The sequence below is a fragment of the Malurus melanocephalus genome, unplaced genomic scaffold (assembly GCF_030028575.1).
Source record: "Malurus melanocephalus ecotype Western Australia unplaced genomic scaffold, MMel_1.1 scaffold_84, whole genome shotgun sequence".
Taxonomy (NCBI): domain Eukaryota; kingdom Metazoa; phylum Chordata; class Aves; order Passeriformes; family Maluridae; genus Malurus; species Malurus melanocephalus.
Window position 1 is genome coordinate 2414490 of NW_026623316.1, and position 19861 is coordinate 2434350.

The 19861-nt window shown below is 42.7% G+C and overlaps 1 protein-coding gene across 2 annotated transcripts in view; it reads left to right on the forward strand.

The window, feature by feature from the left end:
- TRIM36 (tripartite motif containing 36) overlaps positions 1-13356 on the forward strand; it is a 33350-nt gene extending 19994 nt beyond the window's left edge. For both annotated transcript variants that reach the window (XM_057367780.1, XM_057367779.1), the window contains exons 4-10: positions 221-367; positions 1367-1462; positions 2366-2619; positions 3250-3374; positions 4066-4359; positions 4635-4932; positions 8437-13356. In XM_057367780.1, coding sequence (XP_057223763.1) covers positions 221-367; positions 1367-1462; positions 2366-2619; positions 3250-3374; positions 4066-4359; positions 4635-4932; positions 8437-8791 — 1569 coding nt within the window. In that variant the 3' untranslated portion in view covers positions 8792-13356. The remainder of the gene's footprint in view (positions 1-220; positions 368-1366; positions 1463-2365; positions 2620-3249; positions 3375-4065; positions 4360-4634; positions 4933-8436) is intronic.
- The last annotated feature ends 6505 nt before the right edge of the window (positions 13357-19861 follow it).

Below are 19861 nucleotides of genomic sequence, written 5' to 3' on the forward strand. Positions count from 1 at the left end.
GCTGTGTGGAGGCTGCACAGACACTGRGACACTGCTTGCACTAAACCTTGAGAAACTGCTGGCTTTCACTGCTGTTGACAAATACAAAAGATAGAAGATAAACTGATTAAAAAAAATTCAGTGACAAAATCACATGCTGCCTTGGGTTGATTGGGTGTTTTGATTGTTTGTTGAGAACCTCAGCTTTTGTATTCTCTTTTCTCTTTTTTTTTCCCCACAGATTTTGATGTGTCCAGAACATGAAATGGAGAGGGTAAATATGTACTGTGAGATCTGCAGGAGGCMTGTTTGTCATCTTTGTAAACTGGGTGGAAGTCATGCAAACCACAGAGTAACAACCATGAGCACTGCCTACAAAACCCTTAAGGTAAAATTAAACATCATTGGCCCGGGCCTTAAGAAGGSAAAGGGTACTTCTGATGTAAGGGCAAACTCCCTCTGGCTGGAAGCCAGGATGKGTGTTTTGGAGACCCTGAGCTAGACTTGAGGCCTGTTGTTGTGCAGCATTGGTTAATGTATATGTTAGTGTGACGTAGGGCATGCCTGAGGAACTAAATGCATTTGCTGTGATGCTTGAAACATCACCCCTTAAAAGTTGCTTTCACCTTATCTCAGCTGATTGTTCAGCAGTACAGACTGCGCAGAAGGTATACGCAGTCATTTTTTTTTTTTAAAGGTAGCTTGTGGTAGCTGATACTTGAGAAGCAGTCCTGAAAAATTAGCATATAAAGTATCTGTTAAGAGTTCATATACGGTTTCTGAAGCTGCATGTGCACAGCACAACGGGGAAGACTTGCAAACATCAGTTTGTTATTAAAGACTGCATCTACTTCCTCTTCTTCCTTTTCTTCCTCTGTTGCTCGCAGGAGGAAAAAAAAAGGAAAAAAAAAAGACCAGACTAGGCTGCCTTGTGCTCTTTTGCCTCCTCACCAGTTTGCAAGGCTTTTCCTGTACAGCTGCTAACTCTTGCAGCTAAGGAAGTGCAGACACTTCTAAGTCTGTGATTTGAGCCACTCCTTTTTCTAGCAGCTCTTACTACAAATGCGTTAATAACTAACAACTCCTTCCTGTAACTTTAATGTCCAGAAGCCTCATGTTCCTAACCTAGGAGAGGATGACTGCTGGGTGATTGGGGAAGAAAGAGCCCGCTGACACTCTTACCTCTTGTCCTCAGAGGCTGTGCCACCTGCCTTGCTCACAGTCACTTTGCAGTCACCGCAGGTCACTGAACAATTCTGCACAGGATTGCTGCTGAGCCTGGTGTCAGGCTGTTATCCTTGTGGCTAGATAAACTGAGGACCAGCTTGATGACCTGGCTGTGCTGGTTGTCACTTTGTATGAAATTCTCACTGTTTTACTTCAACAGGAGAAGCTTTCAAAAGATATCGAGTACCTCATCAGTAAGGAGAGCCAGGTGAAGGCTCACATCACACAGCTGGATCTGCTGCTGAAAGAAACAGAGGTAAGAGTGGCTTGCAGGTTGTGTGGGTTGGSCTTTGTAGACACACAGCAAGGACTCACAACTGTTTTCAGTGAAGTGTTTCAAGTTTTGGGTTTTTTCAGTTAAGTATTAGAACAATTTTTGAACAGTTCATGTTAGTACAGACTCACACAAGGTGAGACCTAGTCCTGCCAGTGTGGAAAACACAGAGAGAAGTTYGTTTTTGGGTGCTGCTGTAACTTTAAATGAAATAAAGCTTACTTGATAYCTTAACCAAAGACAAGTGGGTTAGACTTAGGACATTTCTGTATTAGTGATGGTGCACTATTAAAGCTGCCTGCTTACCTTGAGAAAGTCAGAATTAAGGGCAAAATCTCCCTGCAGAACAGTCACAGCTGGAAGCTCACACAGAAGCTGAAAAACACCACAGGAGAAATTGTAGGAGCACCTGGTACTGGTGTTTCTTGATTACAGACTGCCTCTGTGCTTTGTTCCTTTTGTCCGGGGCAGTGGTTAGAGGTGGCACTACACTTCAGAGGGTGTGCATGAGAAACTGGGCTGGACCCACAGCTCAGGGTGGTTGGGAAAGGTGGAAGAGCATCTGGCTCTTGGGTGTGAAGACTTCAGAGACTGATGCGTTTTTACAGAGCTTTTTCATGAGCTATCAAGACAAATGTAAGGCATAATGCAGGACATAATCGAGGAATGGGTCCCTGCTCTTCACTCTCTGGTAAAGAAAGCAAATTCTGACTAGCYTGGGTGCTGATCTCATTTTCAATGCTGAACAGCATAGCAAAGCTCATTAATCTTGTCTGTCAAATGGATGACTAGATTACTGTGGTGTCTTGAACAGCCTAGAGTACATTTCTGTACAGAGCCACAGTGATACAGAATCTGTCTAAAATGTCTTTTGTTTGCTCCTAGTGCAACAGTGAAAGAGCTAAACAAGAAGCATCTCAGAGTTTTGAGAAATTGTATTATGTCCTGGAAGAGAAGAAATCTGCAGCTCTCAGGGCAATTGAAACCTCTAAGAATATACGGCTGGAAAAATTGCAAACACAAGTGGAAGAATACCAAGGGCTCCTGGAAAATAATGGCCTTGTAGGATATGCTCAAGAAGTACTTAAAGAAACTGATCCCTCCTGTTTTGTTCAAACAGCAAAACAACTTCATGTCAGGTATCTTCAATATCTTCTGTGTGAGGTGCAGGTACTGTTCCAGGATGTCTGTGCAGTTCTTCATACGGCTAATAGCAAAGTATTGAATGCAGGACCTTGTATGTCAGAGGCTTGGGAGATGGTCCTGGTGATGTTCTGTTGGAATTCCTGTGTTAGAGTGTGCATTAGGAARCCCCACTGAGGAGAGAAGGGCTCTTATCCTACCACAATTCCTTGCCTTGTTCAGTGGGACTGCCTTGGAAGGATGGTCTGTTCAGCTCTCTGACAAATTCCTTTGCTCAGAGATTGTATCAGATCAGGTGTTTGCAAGTTTTTCTAGCAGGTCTCTTCTGGCTTTAAGCTCTTTGATCTTTGTGTTCTCTGCTAGTGCTTCACATCAGTTTTGTTCTTTGAACATAATGCTCCAAATTGTTCAAATGCTTTGCCAACTGAATGATTACCTGTTCATTATGTTTACACTGATGCACAAAAGGCCTTGAAATTTTGCATTTGAGAATCTTTCTGGAGAAATCAGAATTTTGGGGAGACATCAGTAAGTACATGAAAGCAGAACTTATTTGTACTTCTRAGGAATGTCCACTTGAATTTCCTTTTCTCTTTTGTGCCATCCTGCTTCTTCTGTGTTTTCAGAATCCAAAAAGCCACCGAATCTCTGAAGAGCTTTAGGCCAGCAGCTGAAACTACTTTTGAAGACTTTGTGGTGGACACTGCCAAGCAAGAAGACATCCTTGGTGATTTGTCCTTCCACTCCAATGGTAAATTCTGAGAGCATCAGGTCTTTTCTCAAGTTCTGTCTTCCRGGGCTTCTCTGGAGAAAGGCAAAACTTGCACAGGGCAGCAGTTGCAGAGCTCAGTCTTGAGAGTTGCATTGTCCCTTCTGTACCAGTTTACAATGGCTTCCAAAATACTGTAGTTACATCATACTCAGTTTTCCTAAAAGCTTTTTATTGCATGACAGAAAATAATAGTTTTTAATGTGCTTTTTTTCCCTAGCTGCCAGAAAAAAAAGGCTCAAGCCTTTCAAAGTAAAAACAGAAAATAGGGGATTTATTTAAATGTATGAAGGRAGAAGCATCCTCATCTGTTCCCTTTCACTGAGTGAGTCAGATTCCCTTTTTAAAGAGTGCTATAGCCACTCAGGGAAGGGGTTGTGTCTTGGTTTAAGCCAATTTTAAGCTTCCTACCCTTATAGTTTTAACCAATCCCTTTCCACCAATAAGGAAAAACAAATATGAGTAGATAGAAGTGAAAAAATAATAGTTTACTATAAAACTGGAATAGCAGTGGGCCAAAAATAACAAGARTAGTCCCTAGTTACAAAGTGGCTGAAATCTCACAGGTGCACATGGAATAAAGTAACAGTTTGGGTTACCCATGACTGGTTGTATGGTTAATCCTAAAACAGCATGTATCTAAATTTTAGAGTATTTTCTTCATGTGTTCCAGGTCTAGAAATACCAGAAATCAATGAAGAGAAGAGCAGAATGTACAACAAAGCTCTGATCAGTTGGGAATGCCCTGGGAAGACAGATTCAGCTGATATCTATGTGCTCGAGTATCATAAGCTCAGCAGAGAAGAGGAGAGTGTGACATGGCAGAAGACTGAAGTCTGTGGCCAGAGCAAAGTATTATCTGATCTTGATGATGATAGTAGCTATGCCTTTAGGGTTCGAGGATACAAAGGGTCCATCTGTAGCCCTTGGAGCCGAGAAGTTATTTTGCGTACTCCTCCAGCTCCAGGTACGGGGTTTTTCTTATGTCTGTCAGTATTAAGAGCTGGYAGTAGTTTCCAGTAGCTCCCAGATGTCTCCTATGCTGGTACCAGTTGCACAAATGCTTAGAACCATTGTTAAATGTTAAGTAGGTAACACACAGAGACTCTTAACTTGCATGACAGTCCTGGTAGCCTTTAGAAGGATAAAATTCTAATGCCAGTATAGCTTAAAATGTAGTTTACAAACACCGAAGGCCAAATACGTAACTAAGAAGAATTTTTTTGGGATACTGTTTTTCAGTTTTCAGTTTTCTTTTTGATGACAAATGTGGGTACAACAATGAGCATCTCCAGTTGAACCCAAGAAGAACCTCTGTGGAAAGTTGGGCTGGATTTCCTCTGCTGCTGGGATCTGAGCGCTTGCAGGTTGGATGCTACACAACCCTGGATTACATCATTGGTGACACTGGGATTGCCAAAGGGAAGCACTTCTGGGCTTTTCATGTGGAAGCCTACTCATACCTGGTGAAAGTGGGAGTTGTTCCTAGCAACAAGATACAGAAATTGTTCCACAATACTCATGATGTGACCAGTCCAAGGTAAATAGCAGAGTTTTGCTTAATACATAAGATGTATTTACTTTTTAAAAAGTAAATTAAGAGCAAGTCTGGTCTCTGTACACAAGGTGAACCTAACCAGTGAAAAGTCTGAAGAATAAGGTGTAAACAGGTTGTCATGTTTATCCCTTACTATTAGCARAAGATGTCCTGATTATCCAGAGTCCTAGTTTCTTTGTTTTGGGGAAAGAAGTCAGGTTCCCATAGAGGGCAGGTAATGTCAGTTAGAACAAGAAGGCTAAAAATAAGTGTWAGTTGTAAGATTGAAGCCATGCTTAATTATCAGTAGTAAGACWGCCTTAATGCCATTAGCATACAAGGTTTGGCAGCCTTTTGGCTGTACTGTATTCACTGTGCACATCTGTGTGGTTTTGTAGTAGCTGGTGTCATAGTGGATTCCAAGTCACTGCTTTAGCCTGGGCTAGATGCTTACATATTGTATTGGAGTGCCTCTGAGCACAAGCCAAAGTACAATGGGCAAACCAGCAAAAAGATTTCCGTCTGTCAATTACAGTTGTAGCAAGCCTGGATGTGTGTAGGAACTTGAGGCAGAGAGGCTGTCTGCTGGGGACTCTTCAAAAATTTATTAAATGTTTGGCTTCCTCCTGTGTAACACACAGAAAATATATCAGCAGATTATTAAGCTTCATAAGCCAGATAGAACCTTTTGTAAAGTGAGAAATTAGATTTTCCTAATTCCTTTTTCCTCTTCCACATAGATACCTGCAAAACTTTAGTTGACACAGAAACAGCTGTCCCCACAGGCACCCCAAAACTGAAATCCTAGGTAGGGAATGTCTGTACTGAAGAAAGTGTGTGTCTTTATCTGGGGRCAGGGTTAGGTTACAGGTTCTTCAGAGGGACAGGCAGGACAGATGAGGCGGGGGTGGCATTGTATGTGATAWAACCTCTGGAATGTATGGAGCCTGCCGTTGGCAATGGTACAGTTGAGAACCTCTCAAGGATTAAGGGACCAACAAAGTGGATGTCACTGTGGGAATCTACTACAGCTCACCCAGCCGGAATGACAACACTTATTAAATATTCGTTAAGGAACTAAGGAATATCTCTGCATAACTGTCCTTATACTCTTGGGGCTCTTCAGCTTGCCWGATGTTAATTGGGAGCACTACGAATGGGTCCAGAAGAGTCCTAAAGCACCTGAATGACTTCTTTGCATAGGTACTAAGGGAACTGGCTGGGAAAGGTGCCCTCCTTGATTTGTTCCTTGTTAACAGAGAGGATCTTGTGAGTGGAGTGGAGATGAGTGGCTGTCTTGGCCACAGAAACCACAAAGCCATCAAATTTAAAACTTCTGTTGTCAGGAGGAAAAGTGCCAGCAAAACCTCAGCCCTGGACATGAGGAGAGCAAACTTCAGGCTGCTCAGGAAAATGAGTAAAGTCCCCTGGGAAACAGATATTGAAGGTCCATCAGTGCTGTCATTTTTTAAGCACCTCCTCCTAAGGGCACAGGAGCAGGCAATTCCAAAATGTCCCAAGCRAAGCAGGAGAGACAGAAGGCTGGCTTGACTGAGCAGAGATCTTCCAGAGCTAAGGCGAAGAAAGAAGGGTGTGGGCAGTGGAAGCAAGGTCAGGCAACATGTCAGAAGTACAAAGACACTGCTTGACATTTGAGGGGGARAATTCAAGTGGCCAAAGCTAGAGTTGAAGCTGGCCAGAAATGTGGGAAACAATAAGAAGGTTTGTTTTTTTTTTTTTAAAGTACTTTTTGATAGCAAAAAGCATTTGGAAATACCAGTGGCCTGTTACAGGATGATGGTAGTTGCCTCACTAACAGGGACAGAAACAAGACGGGGATATTTAATGTATTATTGACCTTGGTTTTCAACACCAGTGGTGGGCTTTGGGGGTTCCAGACCTTGAGGACCACGACTGTGAGAATGATAAACTCCCAGCCAACCCCGAACTTGGGCAGGATTTGATGTTCCACCCAAATCCCTATAAGTCTGTGTGACTTGATGGGATTCATCCTAGGGTACTGAGCTGCCTGATGTAACTGTGACACCTCTGATGTTTCAATGGTCTTTGGAGGTGCCAGTCAACTGGAAGCTGGCAAATGTTCCAGTTTTCAAGAATAGCAGGAAGGATGACACTGGTAACTACAGGCCAGACTGTCAGTCTCCCTTCAGTGTCTGGTAAATTTATGGAGATTAATCTGGGAATTACTGAACAACACCTGAAGGACAATACAGTCCCAGGGGAAAGTCCTACTTGAAAAACTTACTTTCCTTACATGACAAAGGTTACCCACTGAGTTGACCAATGGTGTCTCTCCCAGGATCCTTCTGGAAAAACTGTCCAGCACACAGCTGGATAAACACACCATGGGATGGGAGTTGCTCACTGGCTCTTGGTTTGGGCACGAAGGGTTGCAGTGAATGGGGTGACATCAGACTGGAGAWCTGTCACTGGTGGGTTCCACAGGGGTTCCATTCTTAGCCCTGTGCTCTTCAACATCATCATAAATGGCTTGGATTCAGGACTGGAAGGGTTACTAAGCAAGGTCATGGAAGATACAAAACAGGAAGGAGCTGTCCACTCTCTCGAGGTCAGGGAGGCCCTGCAGAGAGACCTGGACAAATGAGAAGACTGAGCAGGCACCAACCATGTGAAATTCAACAAGGGAAAAGTGCTGCATTCTGCACTTGGGATGGGATAACCCTGGATGTACAGACTGGGCAATGAGAGGCTGGAGAGCAGAAATGAGTGCAGGAAAGGGACCTGGGGGTCCTGGTCAATGACAAGGTGACCATGATCCAGCAGTGCCCTGACAGCCAGGAGGGCCACCCGTGTCCTGGGGGATCAGGCCCAGCATGGCCAGCCGGGCAAGGGAGGGGATTGTCCCGCTCTGCTCTGACCTGGGGCGGCCTCAGCTCCAGTGCTGGGGGCAGTTTTGGGTGCCACATTTTAAGAAAGGTATTAAGCTATTGAGGAGCAWCCAGAGGAGGGCCATTAAGATTTTGAAGGGTCTGTAGGGGAAGCCCTGCAGGAATGACTGAGGTGCACTTTGGGGAAGAGGAGACTGAGGGGAAGTGGAGAGTCAGACATTGGCCTCTTCTCTTTTTTACCATTGACGGGACTCAAAGGAATGGCATAAAAATGTCATGGGAGGTTTAGGCTGGATATTAGGTAAGGTTTTTCACCCAGAGGGTGGTTGGACACTGGAACAGGCCCCCCCAGAARAGCGGTCACAGCACCAGGCTGACAAAGCTCAAGAGGTGTTTGGACAATGCTTTCAGGCACGTGGTGTGACTCTTGGGGTTTTCCTGTGCAGGGCCAGGGCTTAGATTTTGATGTTGTTTGTGGTTACTTCAGATTCAGGATATTCTATGATTTTTTTACTCCACAAAGTTTTTTGGGTGATCATGTGGTATTGCTTGCCTTAGAAAAAAACGTTTCSTCCAGTTCACATCGCTTGTCCCACTTCAGAATTTGGCGAAAGCACGTGCTTTTTCTCCATTGCAGATACGAGCAAGACAGCGGCCATGACAGTGGTAGCGAAGACGCCTTCTTTGACTCATCGCAGCCTTGCACGCTGGTCACTTTGGGCATGAAGAAGTTCTTCATCCCTGCCACACCTGCGGCTCCCAAGGATCCAGCGAGCAGAATCCTTCCCCTGCCGTCGTCGCTGGGCATTTGCCTCGACTGTGACAGAGGCAGGGTGGGGTTTTACGACGCAGGCCGTATGAAGTGCCTGTACGAGTGCGAGGTGGATTGCTCCGGCCTCATGTACCCGGCGTTCGCGCTGATGGGCGGCGCGGCCGTGCGCCTCGAGGAGCCCGTCACCGCCAAGTACAGGGAGTACCACGATGGCATCTAGGGCAGGGATCCTTTCCCATCGCTCTTCTGAGGTGGAAAATGAAAGCAGAAGAATTCTACCTTAGTTTTAAGTCCTGATTGATTGCATTTTACCTACGTGTTGCTCACAAGCCTCTGGGCCGTGATTTTTTTAAAATAAATGGTCCAGGCGCTTCCTGCGCCAKAGGAATTCTCCTGCCTTTCTTGTGATCTGTGCAATGCTGTTCTCCACTGACTTGTTTTCCTGGGGGAAGCAGGGAAGAAGTCTGGCTAGCAACCAAAATRTACTCTTCAGGACTAGCAACCAAAATTTATTCTTCAGGGTAGAAATCTGCCTTTTGTTTAACTTAAATCCATACAAAGTCAGTTTTGTATTTAATGAGGTCAAAGCTGACAGTATGTGATTGCCATTCTCCTCATAAGAAATCTGCCTGAATGCTTCTGTGGGGTAACTGTGAATGCTTTCCAGTTAACCACTGAGCACCAGTTGGGCCTTTCAGTACTTTAAAATAGCATTTAAAAAAATACAGTATAAAAGAGGAAGAAATCAGAAATGGTGTTGAACGTTTAAGTTATACTTGGAATGATGAAGGTAAACTTGAATCTGATTGCATGTTGTATACCCTTAATGTGATTGTAAGTTAAAACTCGAGTTCTGACACACTGTGTCATATAGTTGGTGTCATAATGATAAGTTTCTTTAAYCTTCCAGGCTTTTACTATGAGCTATCTAAAAGAAAGTGCAATTGTACCTTAAATGTCAGAATTTGGAGTMAAAAATCAGAAATGTTTGCATGTGTGAATAATAATACCTGGTATTTAGGAAAAAGSAAATGAGTTACTGATATGAGTAATCATACATGAATTAAAAAAAAAAATCAGGTATTTCTTTTAATACTTGCTTTTGTACATTATTTTTTTTAATCTACTAGCAGCTTGGATTTTTCTTAGTGAGAATGTTAAATATGCACTGATTAAGTTTTGAGACCTAATTTCTGCCTTAAAGGATGTCTCCCTTCAAATTTCAGTTCCTTAAAAATCATATTACATAATAGTTTTTCCACAGAATYRTAGAACCACAGAACAGCTTGAGCTGGAAGGGACCTTTAAAGACCATCTAGTTCCAACCCCTCTTGTATGGGCAGGGACTSCTTCCACTAGACCAGGTTGCTCAGAGCTGCATCCAACCTGACCATGAACACTTCCAGGCATGGGGCATCCACAGCTTCTCTGGGAAACCTTCTCCAATGTCTCACCACCCTTATTGGTAGAAATCTCTTCATTATATCCAACCTAAATCTAACCTCTTCTAGTTTAAAACCATTGCCCTTTGTCCGGCTTTTCCAGGCCTTGGTAAAAGGTCTCTCTCTCTCTCTCTCCCCATCTTTCTTTTAAATCCCTTTTTTATATATTAAAAGGCCATGATAAGGTCTCTCTGGAGCCTTTTTCATGCTGAACAATTCCATCTCTCACAATATGTCTTTGTAGGAGAGGTATTCCAGCCCTYTAACAATTTTTGTGCCTCCCGTCTGGTACCACTTGGTACGAGAACCACTCTGTACTGGGGGCCCCAGAGCTGAACCCAGTATTCCAGGTGGGCTCTTGGTAGAGCASAGTGGGAGAATCATCTCCCTTGCCCTGATGGCCAACGAGCAGCTCAGGATGCTTTCTATGTTGCAAACACACGTTGCTGGTTCATGGCCAATTTTTCATCCACCAGGATGCCCARGTCCTTCTCTGCAGAACTGCTCTCCATCCCCTAGTCTGTATTGATACTGGGGATTTCCTGGATCCAGTGCAGGATCTTGTGCTCTTGGGGAACCTCAAGAAACCCACATTGGCACTGGTGTCAGTACAGACCCTTGAGGGACACCACTCCTTGCTGGTTTCTGCTTGGACATTGAGCTGTTGACTGTCATTCTTTGGCTGGAGCTATCCAGCGAATTCCTTGTTTGCTGAACAGTCTGTTCAATTAAACCCCTATTTTTTCAAGTTTAGARGTAAGAATGTTGTGGGGGATCCTATTAAAGGCCTTACAGAAGTCCAGGTACAGGTATCTCKTGGCTCTTCCCTTATCCACTGGTGCAGTCACTTGGTCACAGAAGGCCACTAGGTGAGTCAGGCACTCTTGGCCCTTGGTGAACTCATTTGGCTGTCCCTGATCACTTTCTTGTCTTCCATAAGTTTTGTCTTCCAGGAGGATCTCTTACATGATCTTGCTGGRAATGGAGGTGGGCTGCCTCTCTTTATAGAATCCTATATATAAAACAGTGCTTTGTACTGTTGACTTGTGGAAGAATAAGGATCTGAAGTGAAGGATGTTTCTCATAAGTACTTGGTGCTTTCTGATTTGGGGATATGCTTTTTAATTTGGGGATATGCTCTCTAATTTGGGGATAGCGTTGCATCTTGATGAATGTGTGTGACATATGCCGAGTACATGTATGCAGCTGTACAGCTGTGAAATGGGACCTGAAAATCACAATACAGTTATGTGAATGTAGGTCATAATGCAAAACTTCCACGGGCTTTGCTGTCTGAACTGTTGTACTGATCTGACYTGGAGTCCACCCCTCCCAGTGTCCTTCCTCCTAAGCCTCTGACAGGGACCTCTGTCAGGAAAAATTGTCAGAAATGGTTGTCTGTGCCAGCRTGAGTATGACAGCCCTTTGGGGGCTAGAAAGGCTCAGCAAGGGCAGCTGCTTGTCTGGATCTCACCTGCAAATGTTTCTGTCTTGATAAGGCTGTGTGGAATTGCACTCCACAGATTCAGTGTGAGTTGTGTGAGAAACACTTCTCACTTGTGTGAGAAAAGTCCCAGGCAGCAGGTGTGAAATGGGGGATGTCTTTTGCAATTTTCTCTTGCAGGAGAAAAGGCAATTGTCCCTTACTAGTTAGCCTTTTGGTAATTTCTTCTCTTTTAGGTGGTTATCATCATAGCCTTTCATTTCTGTCATTCCCTCCCTTTCTTCTTCCCTCTTGCTGGGTTGAAGCCATTGCTCTCTTCTCACCTGCTGAGGCTGACTGAACAGTTTGTCCATAAAACAYTGTTGCTGTGAAGGATGACAAAATTTTGTGTTTCCCTTCTTTCTGTAGTCCTAAAACCATATTTGTCTGCTTTTTGGTTGATACCCAATCGTGGGCTGATGATGAAGCTTCTTCTGCGGYGTTTTTCATGCAGTCCTGATAGTTAGCTGTGCACAGAGGGTTTTCCCCAGCTGGYGTGCTGTTTTGCATTTGCCACTGTTGATAATGCTTGCTTACCTAGTCACTAAGTTCTGTGGGCCCTCTGCAGCTCTTCTGTCACTTTTAGGCKTGGATGTTCCCAAATAGTTTCATCGGTAGCACAAATATGACAATTTCTTTGTTTATTTGCTTTTCCAGGTCTTGGAACAAACTAAGTTGTAATGACACTCAGCAGATGTCTCTGTGGTTAAGGKTTTTTTTTTGTTCCTTCCACTTATTTTTCCCCCTTCAATATTTATTAAACCACAAGTCAAGCACTGAAAACTCTTACATTAGTATACTCCGTTGAGTCGGTGAGTCATGATCTTGCACGTGTGAGCACAGCAGTCAGACAGACCCAGGAGAAGGGATTCTCACTTCAGTAGCTGTGACTTCTCCCCTTGTATAATTGGCAATGGTCAGTTCATCTACCAAAACAAGTATCAGCTTAAAGCTATAGATTGTAGGGCTGAACTTTCTGGTTTGGTGTTTCTAGACTAAATCTCTTTCCGCAAAGAAAGGTTTCATTTTTGAGTCCTGTGTTTCAGAAACTTGTCTAAATTAGAGAGTTTATGTTATGATTAGCATGATKAGCACTCCACATTTCCACATTTAGGTTTTTTATAAGCACCTGGATTTAAATCACCAGACCTGTTGTTACTTCATGGAAATATTCTTAAATGGAACACTCTGTCATAGATATGAAGACAGGGTCTCAGATTCATTGATTTGAAAAAGATTACTGGTTTGAGACTATAAAAGCAAGAAATAAAAAATGTAGGGGCTTTTTTTCTACTGCAGTTTTAAATTAATTTACAATGTGTTCTGCTATGCAATTACTTACTCTACCGGACAGAAACTGATGCTACTTTAAACATTTATCTACCTTTTGATATATCTGTTTGTATTTATCTCATTCTGAGTTTAAAAATTGATTTGGCTTTTGGTGTTACTTGAATACTYAGTATGCATTCCAGACAGTACTCTTTGGTGCTTACTCCAGCTTATTAAATAAAAAACACACTGTCAAGAGGCACTGACAACACGCTGTGATATTKTTCCACTACCATGGAAGTGTCAGCTTTCAGAAATACAGTTCAGCAGTACTTGCCTATCCAGATAATTATTTTTTCAAGTGTCTCCCTATGAAACAGCACTTTACAATGTAGACTAAGCTAAAAATGGTGTGGTATTGTGTGGATCTTTGTGCAATATAGCTGTTTGGTGACTATGGTGTGACTTGCAAAGCTTCATTGCAGGTGTGAATTATGTAGACACCTTTTAGATAACTAAAGCTTTAACAAAAAGGCCTTGTTTGAAAATACTCTGAAATGTAAAAATGATGTCTTGGGTTTTTTTTAATAAAAGCTGAAAATACCATATTTTAGTCATTCAYGTTATTACAACGCAGCTCTGGACTACCCTGGTTGAAATAATTTTTCTTACAATACATGACAGCAGATGACTTGCAGGGAGAAAGCACTGCTTTGTTTCTCAAGTCTGCCCATATACCAGTACCTCTGATTTAGAAGGAACTTAAGAGTCTACTTTGCACTGACTGCCAAGCTTTTACTTAAGATGCTGATGTTAGGAACTTGACTGGCTGAGCTTCCCTCTTCAGTCAGGGAAGGAAAATGTGCATCCAGAAGGAACTTGGCTCTTGCATATTTTCATGGGAACCTACCCATTCCCAACAGASGAAGCAGATGGTGCTTAGCTGTCCAACCTCAACAGCTCTCCAAAAGACCTCGGACTGGGTGGACCTGCATTCTCTACAATTGTCACTGCCTAAATCTGTTTCATTCAGTGTTTACACTGTTGTTTGCAGGACCTTTTAAAGTTCCATCTTCTGGTGGTTGCTGCCTTCAGACCATTCTGTGTGCACCTGCAAGCAACAGAGCTGAATTCACAGGGAATCTCCTGTGAGCTGTGCGWGTGCAGTTAAAGCAGCCAATAGATGTGTGTTCACGCTTTTAGGAGAGGCATGCTGGCATTCCTGGGAAAGCAGGAGTATTGAAATCAAGAGCAGAATTTCTCAGAATCCCAGAATTAGTTGAGGTGGGAAGGGACCTCTGGAGAACATCTAATCCAGCACTCCTGCCGAGGCAGGGTCACTGACATGATTTAGGAGTGATATTCCTCAATTAAGTGTTCCCACTGAAACACCMCATACGTGGGGCATCTCCCTTCCTTCCCCTCTGTGGTGGGATGGAGAGGAGAACTGGAGGSACAAAGAGGTGAAGATCAYGGGCTGAGATGAGAACTTACTAGAAACAGCAATGGAATAAGAAAATAAACAGCAACAACAGCAATACTAAGAGTGTACAGGATAGGCAAATGATTGACATGGATTGCTTGGTGCCCTTGCCACCTGAGGGCACACCCTGCACACCTCAGTGAAAAMCCCTGCCCCTTCTGTCCCTTCTATGCAGGGTGTGAGCTGGTATAGAATAACCTGGCTGTGCCCCTCCTGGCAGCAATAAAAGCTAACCCTGCCCTGGTTGAAGCCAGGGCATTCACCTAGAGCCAGGGAGAAATGGGAGAGCATCCAGGTGGGTTTTGAATGTCTCCAGTGACGAAGACCCCAGGACCTCCCTGGACAGCCTGTTCCAGTGCTTTCCCACTCTCAGCTTAAGTTCTTCCTMATGTTGATGTGACCTACTCCCCAGCAGGAAGCAGTGGCAGGAGTGTTGCCACCTGGGACACAGTGCATCCCTTTCCTCCAGTCCTTCCGTGTAAAGCCTGTCTCACCAAACTGAATGGCCTGCTGCCAAAGGGCCAGCCTGCTGCCAMAGATTCTCTTGCTCTTGGACAGGTGGACCCTACTCTTCCCTAACAGGTTGCAATCATTAAAGCACAACCCACTGTCATAAAAGCCAAAAGCTCTTCAATGGGACCAATTGGGAAGCCAGGTCTTTATCAGCACTATGCCTCTGATTTTGGCTGTCTCTGTTTTTCCAGCTGGTAGTAGAGGTGAAGAGGACTTGGGCACTGGTATTTTCCACTTGCCTCACCAGGGCTTTATGGCCATATTTGATCCTGCCCATTTTTGCCTTGTGGCATCCTTTGCACCCACATYAAAAAGTAGTAGCTGGTACTTGGCATTTCTTGGCATTTTGGGGTGCTCTCTTGGCAGCATCATGGATCGTAGTTCCTGGCAGGCAGCACAGATCTCCTGCATCTCTGTCAGGCTGGCAGATGGGGGCTGCAGTGCCCCTTAATAGAGAGCTGCCCCTTATGAGTAAGCTTTTGATTTGGCTGCCATCCTCAAGAGTGTTGTTCAAAKGTATAAATGACAGGTTTGTTCTTTGATCGAAATACAGTAAAACAGACAGAAGGGTGTGTGAGGAAGCACTTGAAAAGGGCTGTGAGGAATATTCTGAGTACTCCATCAGCAATGAATGCAGAGCTGTCTGGTGTTTCCCAGTGTGTTTGCCATCAGGGGAAACCTGAGATGGTTTGTGGTCTTTGGCTCAGCTCCTGCTCAGCGCCAAATGTCTGAAAACTTTTTTTGAGGTTCAGAAAAAAAAAAATGGTGCATCTGTGTGAGAGAGAATTTCAGTTTGCACTGGAGTCTCAAATTAGAAAGAAGTGTCTTTGGCTTGGCCTGAAGGATATTTTCAGCTCCTTGGCAAAATAGTAAGATTTCTGTGTATTTATTGCCCAGCTATAAACATTGCAYTGAGCAAATCCAACCTAGCCTAAAAGGATCCATTTGTTTTAGCAAGCCTGCCTGATTTGACAGGCTCAGTCCTTGTTCTTAACACTTTTACTCCTCCTGTCTTCTACCACATTTGCATGAGAGAAGTGGAGGGCTCAAACACCATAAAAAATACTTGTCTCAAAAATTGTTTTTCCTAATGAAATTCTCTCTTGCTCTGTCATATCTGTATCACCTCAACTTTCATGCAGCTGGTGGATTTCCTGCTTTTTTCTCAGAAAACAACAGCTCTTTTCTCAGAAAACAACTACAGCAGCATTATCCTCTGCTCCTCTGTTCAGTCTGAGTGATGAATAAAGGAAGAAAAAAACAAAAACAGAGCTATATTTAAACCTATCAGATGAAGGTGGAAAGAAAATGCCCTAGGTAGAAGAGAAAACATTCAACATGGTGGGGGAAAAAAAAAATTCAGAAGACAGGAAAAATAAGTATTTTCTTCCTCAGACACTATGGGTGACCATTCTGCATGGGTGGCTGAGCCAGGAAGGGAGGCAGGCAGGCAGAGGAGGCTCCCACTGGTGCTGCTAAACATGGACAACCCACAGAACAACTTGGAATATTGTTCAGAATTATTTCTGGGGTTGGTAGCCCACTTCAACCTGATGGGCTAAAACAGAGGAATGTGCAGCGTGCTTCTCCCACTTTCTTCCTATATGATATAATGTGAAAATTACTTTGCTCCTGTTTGAAACAAAGATTTAAAAATATTTAAATTAAATTAATTTAAAGATTATTTTTACACTTTGTGTTAGTTGATTTAAAACATGTTCATCTCCAATATAAATGTTGTCTTTATTTCTATACATCCTTTCTTAAAAAGACAGCTGTGGTATAACTTCCAAGGGTAGAATTTATAGCAGTGCAAAATTACTTAAATGAGTCATCATCCTTTGCTTTATAGCATGCCACAAAAACACTATAAACTGTTGGAAGAAAAAAAGCTTCTTTTGAGAAATAATCTCATAAATACTCCTTCAAGGAGTATTACCTTACCAAGGTAAGTGATGAATGATGATTAAAAATTGAGAGTTCATTTGAGAATTCATTTGAATAGTTTGAACTAACTACTTGGCTAGGAAAAACATTTAATTTCTCACAGAACCTATCTATATATAGACATCTTGGGTATATATATTTGTGCTTATGTGCATGTATCTTTTTTTCTGGAAAGTTACTTGACTATTCGTGACATTTTTAGGAAGGTCAGAAGACACAGAKTTGAGGTGATTTTTTCACTTCTTCCCTTATTTAGAAGACGCTATGTATCAGGTACAYCCTGACACTCCAGAATATTTATGCAGAAGTGAAATCATTCATGCTGGTTTYATTACAACTTCTTCCTGCCTTACAGGGAAACTGACAAACCCTTACAAAAAGTAAATGTAACCCAAAGTGTTGATTTATCTTTTTTAAAAAAATGACTATAGAGTTCATTTTACAGAACTATTGAGACAGAAAAGTAAGGATGAAAAAGGATAAGACTGGGACTTGTTATGAGAAAAAAAATCATGTATAGTACTAGGTTTGCACTATTTTATTTCAGAGCACTTTGGTTTTTTCCAGGCATGAAAAAAGGATGAAAAATGTATTTTCAAGACACCAGAGAGAAAAGGATGTACCGGTAAGATTTTTCTCTGCAGATTCTTTTTGTTCTCCACATGCCTTAATTCCCTCTCAATTGATAGATTATTTTTTGTAKTCTGTCAGGCTGCACAGAGGCAGGCTGGCCAGCTCCAAGCCCCAGCCAGTTCTCCAGAGGCACTGGCCAGCACCGGGCAGGCACAGGGAGTGTTCCTGCTGCGATCAGAGGACAGTGACACACACCCCGTGCGGATTCATGGGGTCACTGCGCCCGAGTTTATCTTCCAGCACCCCTTTATTGATTTGCTGTGGGAGCAGTGAGTACAACAGAGCACATTGTCTTGTTGAACCTTTCCGTGGGGCCCTGCCATGGTTTTGTTGTTGGRTCTCAGCTGCTGGTTTTGGAGCAGAGTGAGCAGATGCCCTGGCTGCTTATCCTGGTTGCTCGTGCTCTGCTGTTGTCCATCTGGGGGGATGGCCACTGTCCCTCAGAGTTTCAGCTCTCCATGATCAGAGGGCTGGGATCCCACTAACATTGAGGTTTTGCCGGTTTATGCAAACTCCCCGGAGTGCCCTGGTGTGATCCTGTGCTCCAGGACATGCCTGCCTGAGCTAGCTCCAGGTTCATCCTAATAAAACCARTTGTGTGTGTTGTGAGCCTGGGACACAAAATAGGGCAATAAGGAAAAATYGTTGAAATATTTTTATGAACACATAGTCAAAAAGTATTGATGGATAAGCAGAAACATAAATAGTTAGGAGAGATGGGCTGTCTGGATTCACAGTAGCCATCGGCAGAATTTCCTGGGAGACAGGCTGAGCCTTCCTGGTTCTGCTTCATGTACAGCCAGCGTGAGCTTTGCTTTGTACAACCTGCAACCTCACAAGGACCCATTCCGTTCTCAGGGGAGAGGCGAAAGATTTACAGTTGTGTGAAGTGCTCTTTACCTTGGGACCAAAYGAGTATTTTCCAGTGCTCCTGGTAGCACTGGGCTGTCCTCAACAGAGCACACAAGAAATGCAAAGGCACAAGGACTGGCTGCTTTGAAGCAAATCTGGGAAATTGTTCTTCTCCTTTGAAATGCAAACCCAGTGGCAAAGCCATTGCTCTGGTGACTGCCTTTCTGCTCCCTTTGAAATGCAACACACAATGCAAATGTGTGCCGGAGAGTGACAACCAAAAAGCTTTGAGAAGCAAAGGATGAGAGAAATAGTATTCTTATTTAACACAGCTTTTTTGCTAAGCAATACACAGCCTGTTGAAACAGAGTTCAACAAGTAAGTCTGCAGAGACCAAACTGTTGCTAATTAAGTAAAAATCTTGCACCTCCCCAGTGTGACTCAGTGCATGATTATTCTGTGTTACACTGTTCACATCGATACTGTTCACATCTGCAATGTTTTTGCTACAAGAAATTTAGGTTTTGCTTGGCCAGCTTCTACCCTGAGAAATCTGCTCGAAGTTCTTAGGTTGTCACCAGGGTGAACTCTGATTTGAGAATAATGTTCTTTATCAATACAAGAAAGATTTCTTAGRCACTAGTTACCATTTCTTCCTGTTGTCAATTAAGCAAAAAGGGAATTTTTTTACACTTGGTATTTTCTTTTTAAAATTATACAGAACTATTTTTCTCCCTATGATTCCCTCATTTGTTGAAGGTATCAAAAGGAAAAGCAGGTTCTATTGAAAAACAACAAAAAACCCCAAACTTAGAATTTTTTCTTATTTTCAAACAAAATTATATATTATTTTTAAAAGGACAAAACTCTAAGTGATGTGTGAATTACATCTTCTGAGCTAAGAAAGCAGATATCTGATGCAGACATAATTATTTCTCCTTTTCACCGCAGACAGGATTTTATCAAAGTTCTTTAACCCAGCATATCTTTCTTTATGGCCTGAATTTATCCAGTTTCCAAAGCAAGTTTAGATTTCAATCACACATTTATTTCATGTGTGACTAAGATGTTCAGCCCCAAACTGGTTGAAGCTATGAAATGGGCTTTGTTCCATKGCCTGCTGAAGCAAGTAATAGATCAGAAGAAAACAGCTTTAAGCCAAGATGCTGAATAAATGAATAAAGGATATGATTATTAAATTTGCAGAACGATTGGGTAGTGTTATAACCTTGTCATATAAGAACCTGCCAACTTTACTTCTTTTTTGCTRTAACTAGGTTATCAGAACATTTTTATCTCACTGCTCTTCCCTTCCTTTTTTTATAGAAAGTTTAGTCTAAATGCTTGCAAAATACTGTTTCTGTTGACATAAATAGCGGTAGAAATACTTGACAGGTAACTGACATTAGTTTGCTTCGTTTAATGGCTAGAGCTTTCTGTCTTAGCAAAGTGCTAAGACTACAACATTGCAAGTTACAAAACTGTTGAAGAGGAARGAAAACCCTCTTTTGCACCTCCATTAACAAGCTCTGATCTGATCCCGGGGTAGCTCATTTCAGACAGTTAATAGTAAATGTTTCTGATTATTTAAGATTTGTGTTAAAGTTTTCACATTTCATTATTAAAAATATTGCTGGATTCAACTGAAGAAAGGAAAAAAAAGAA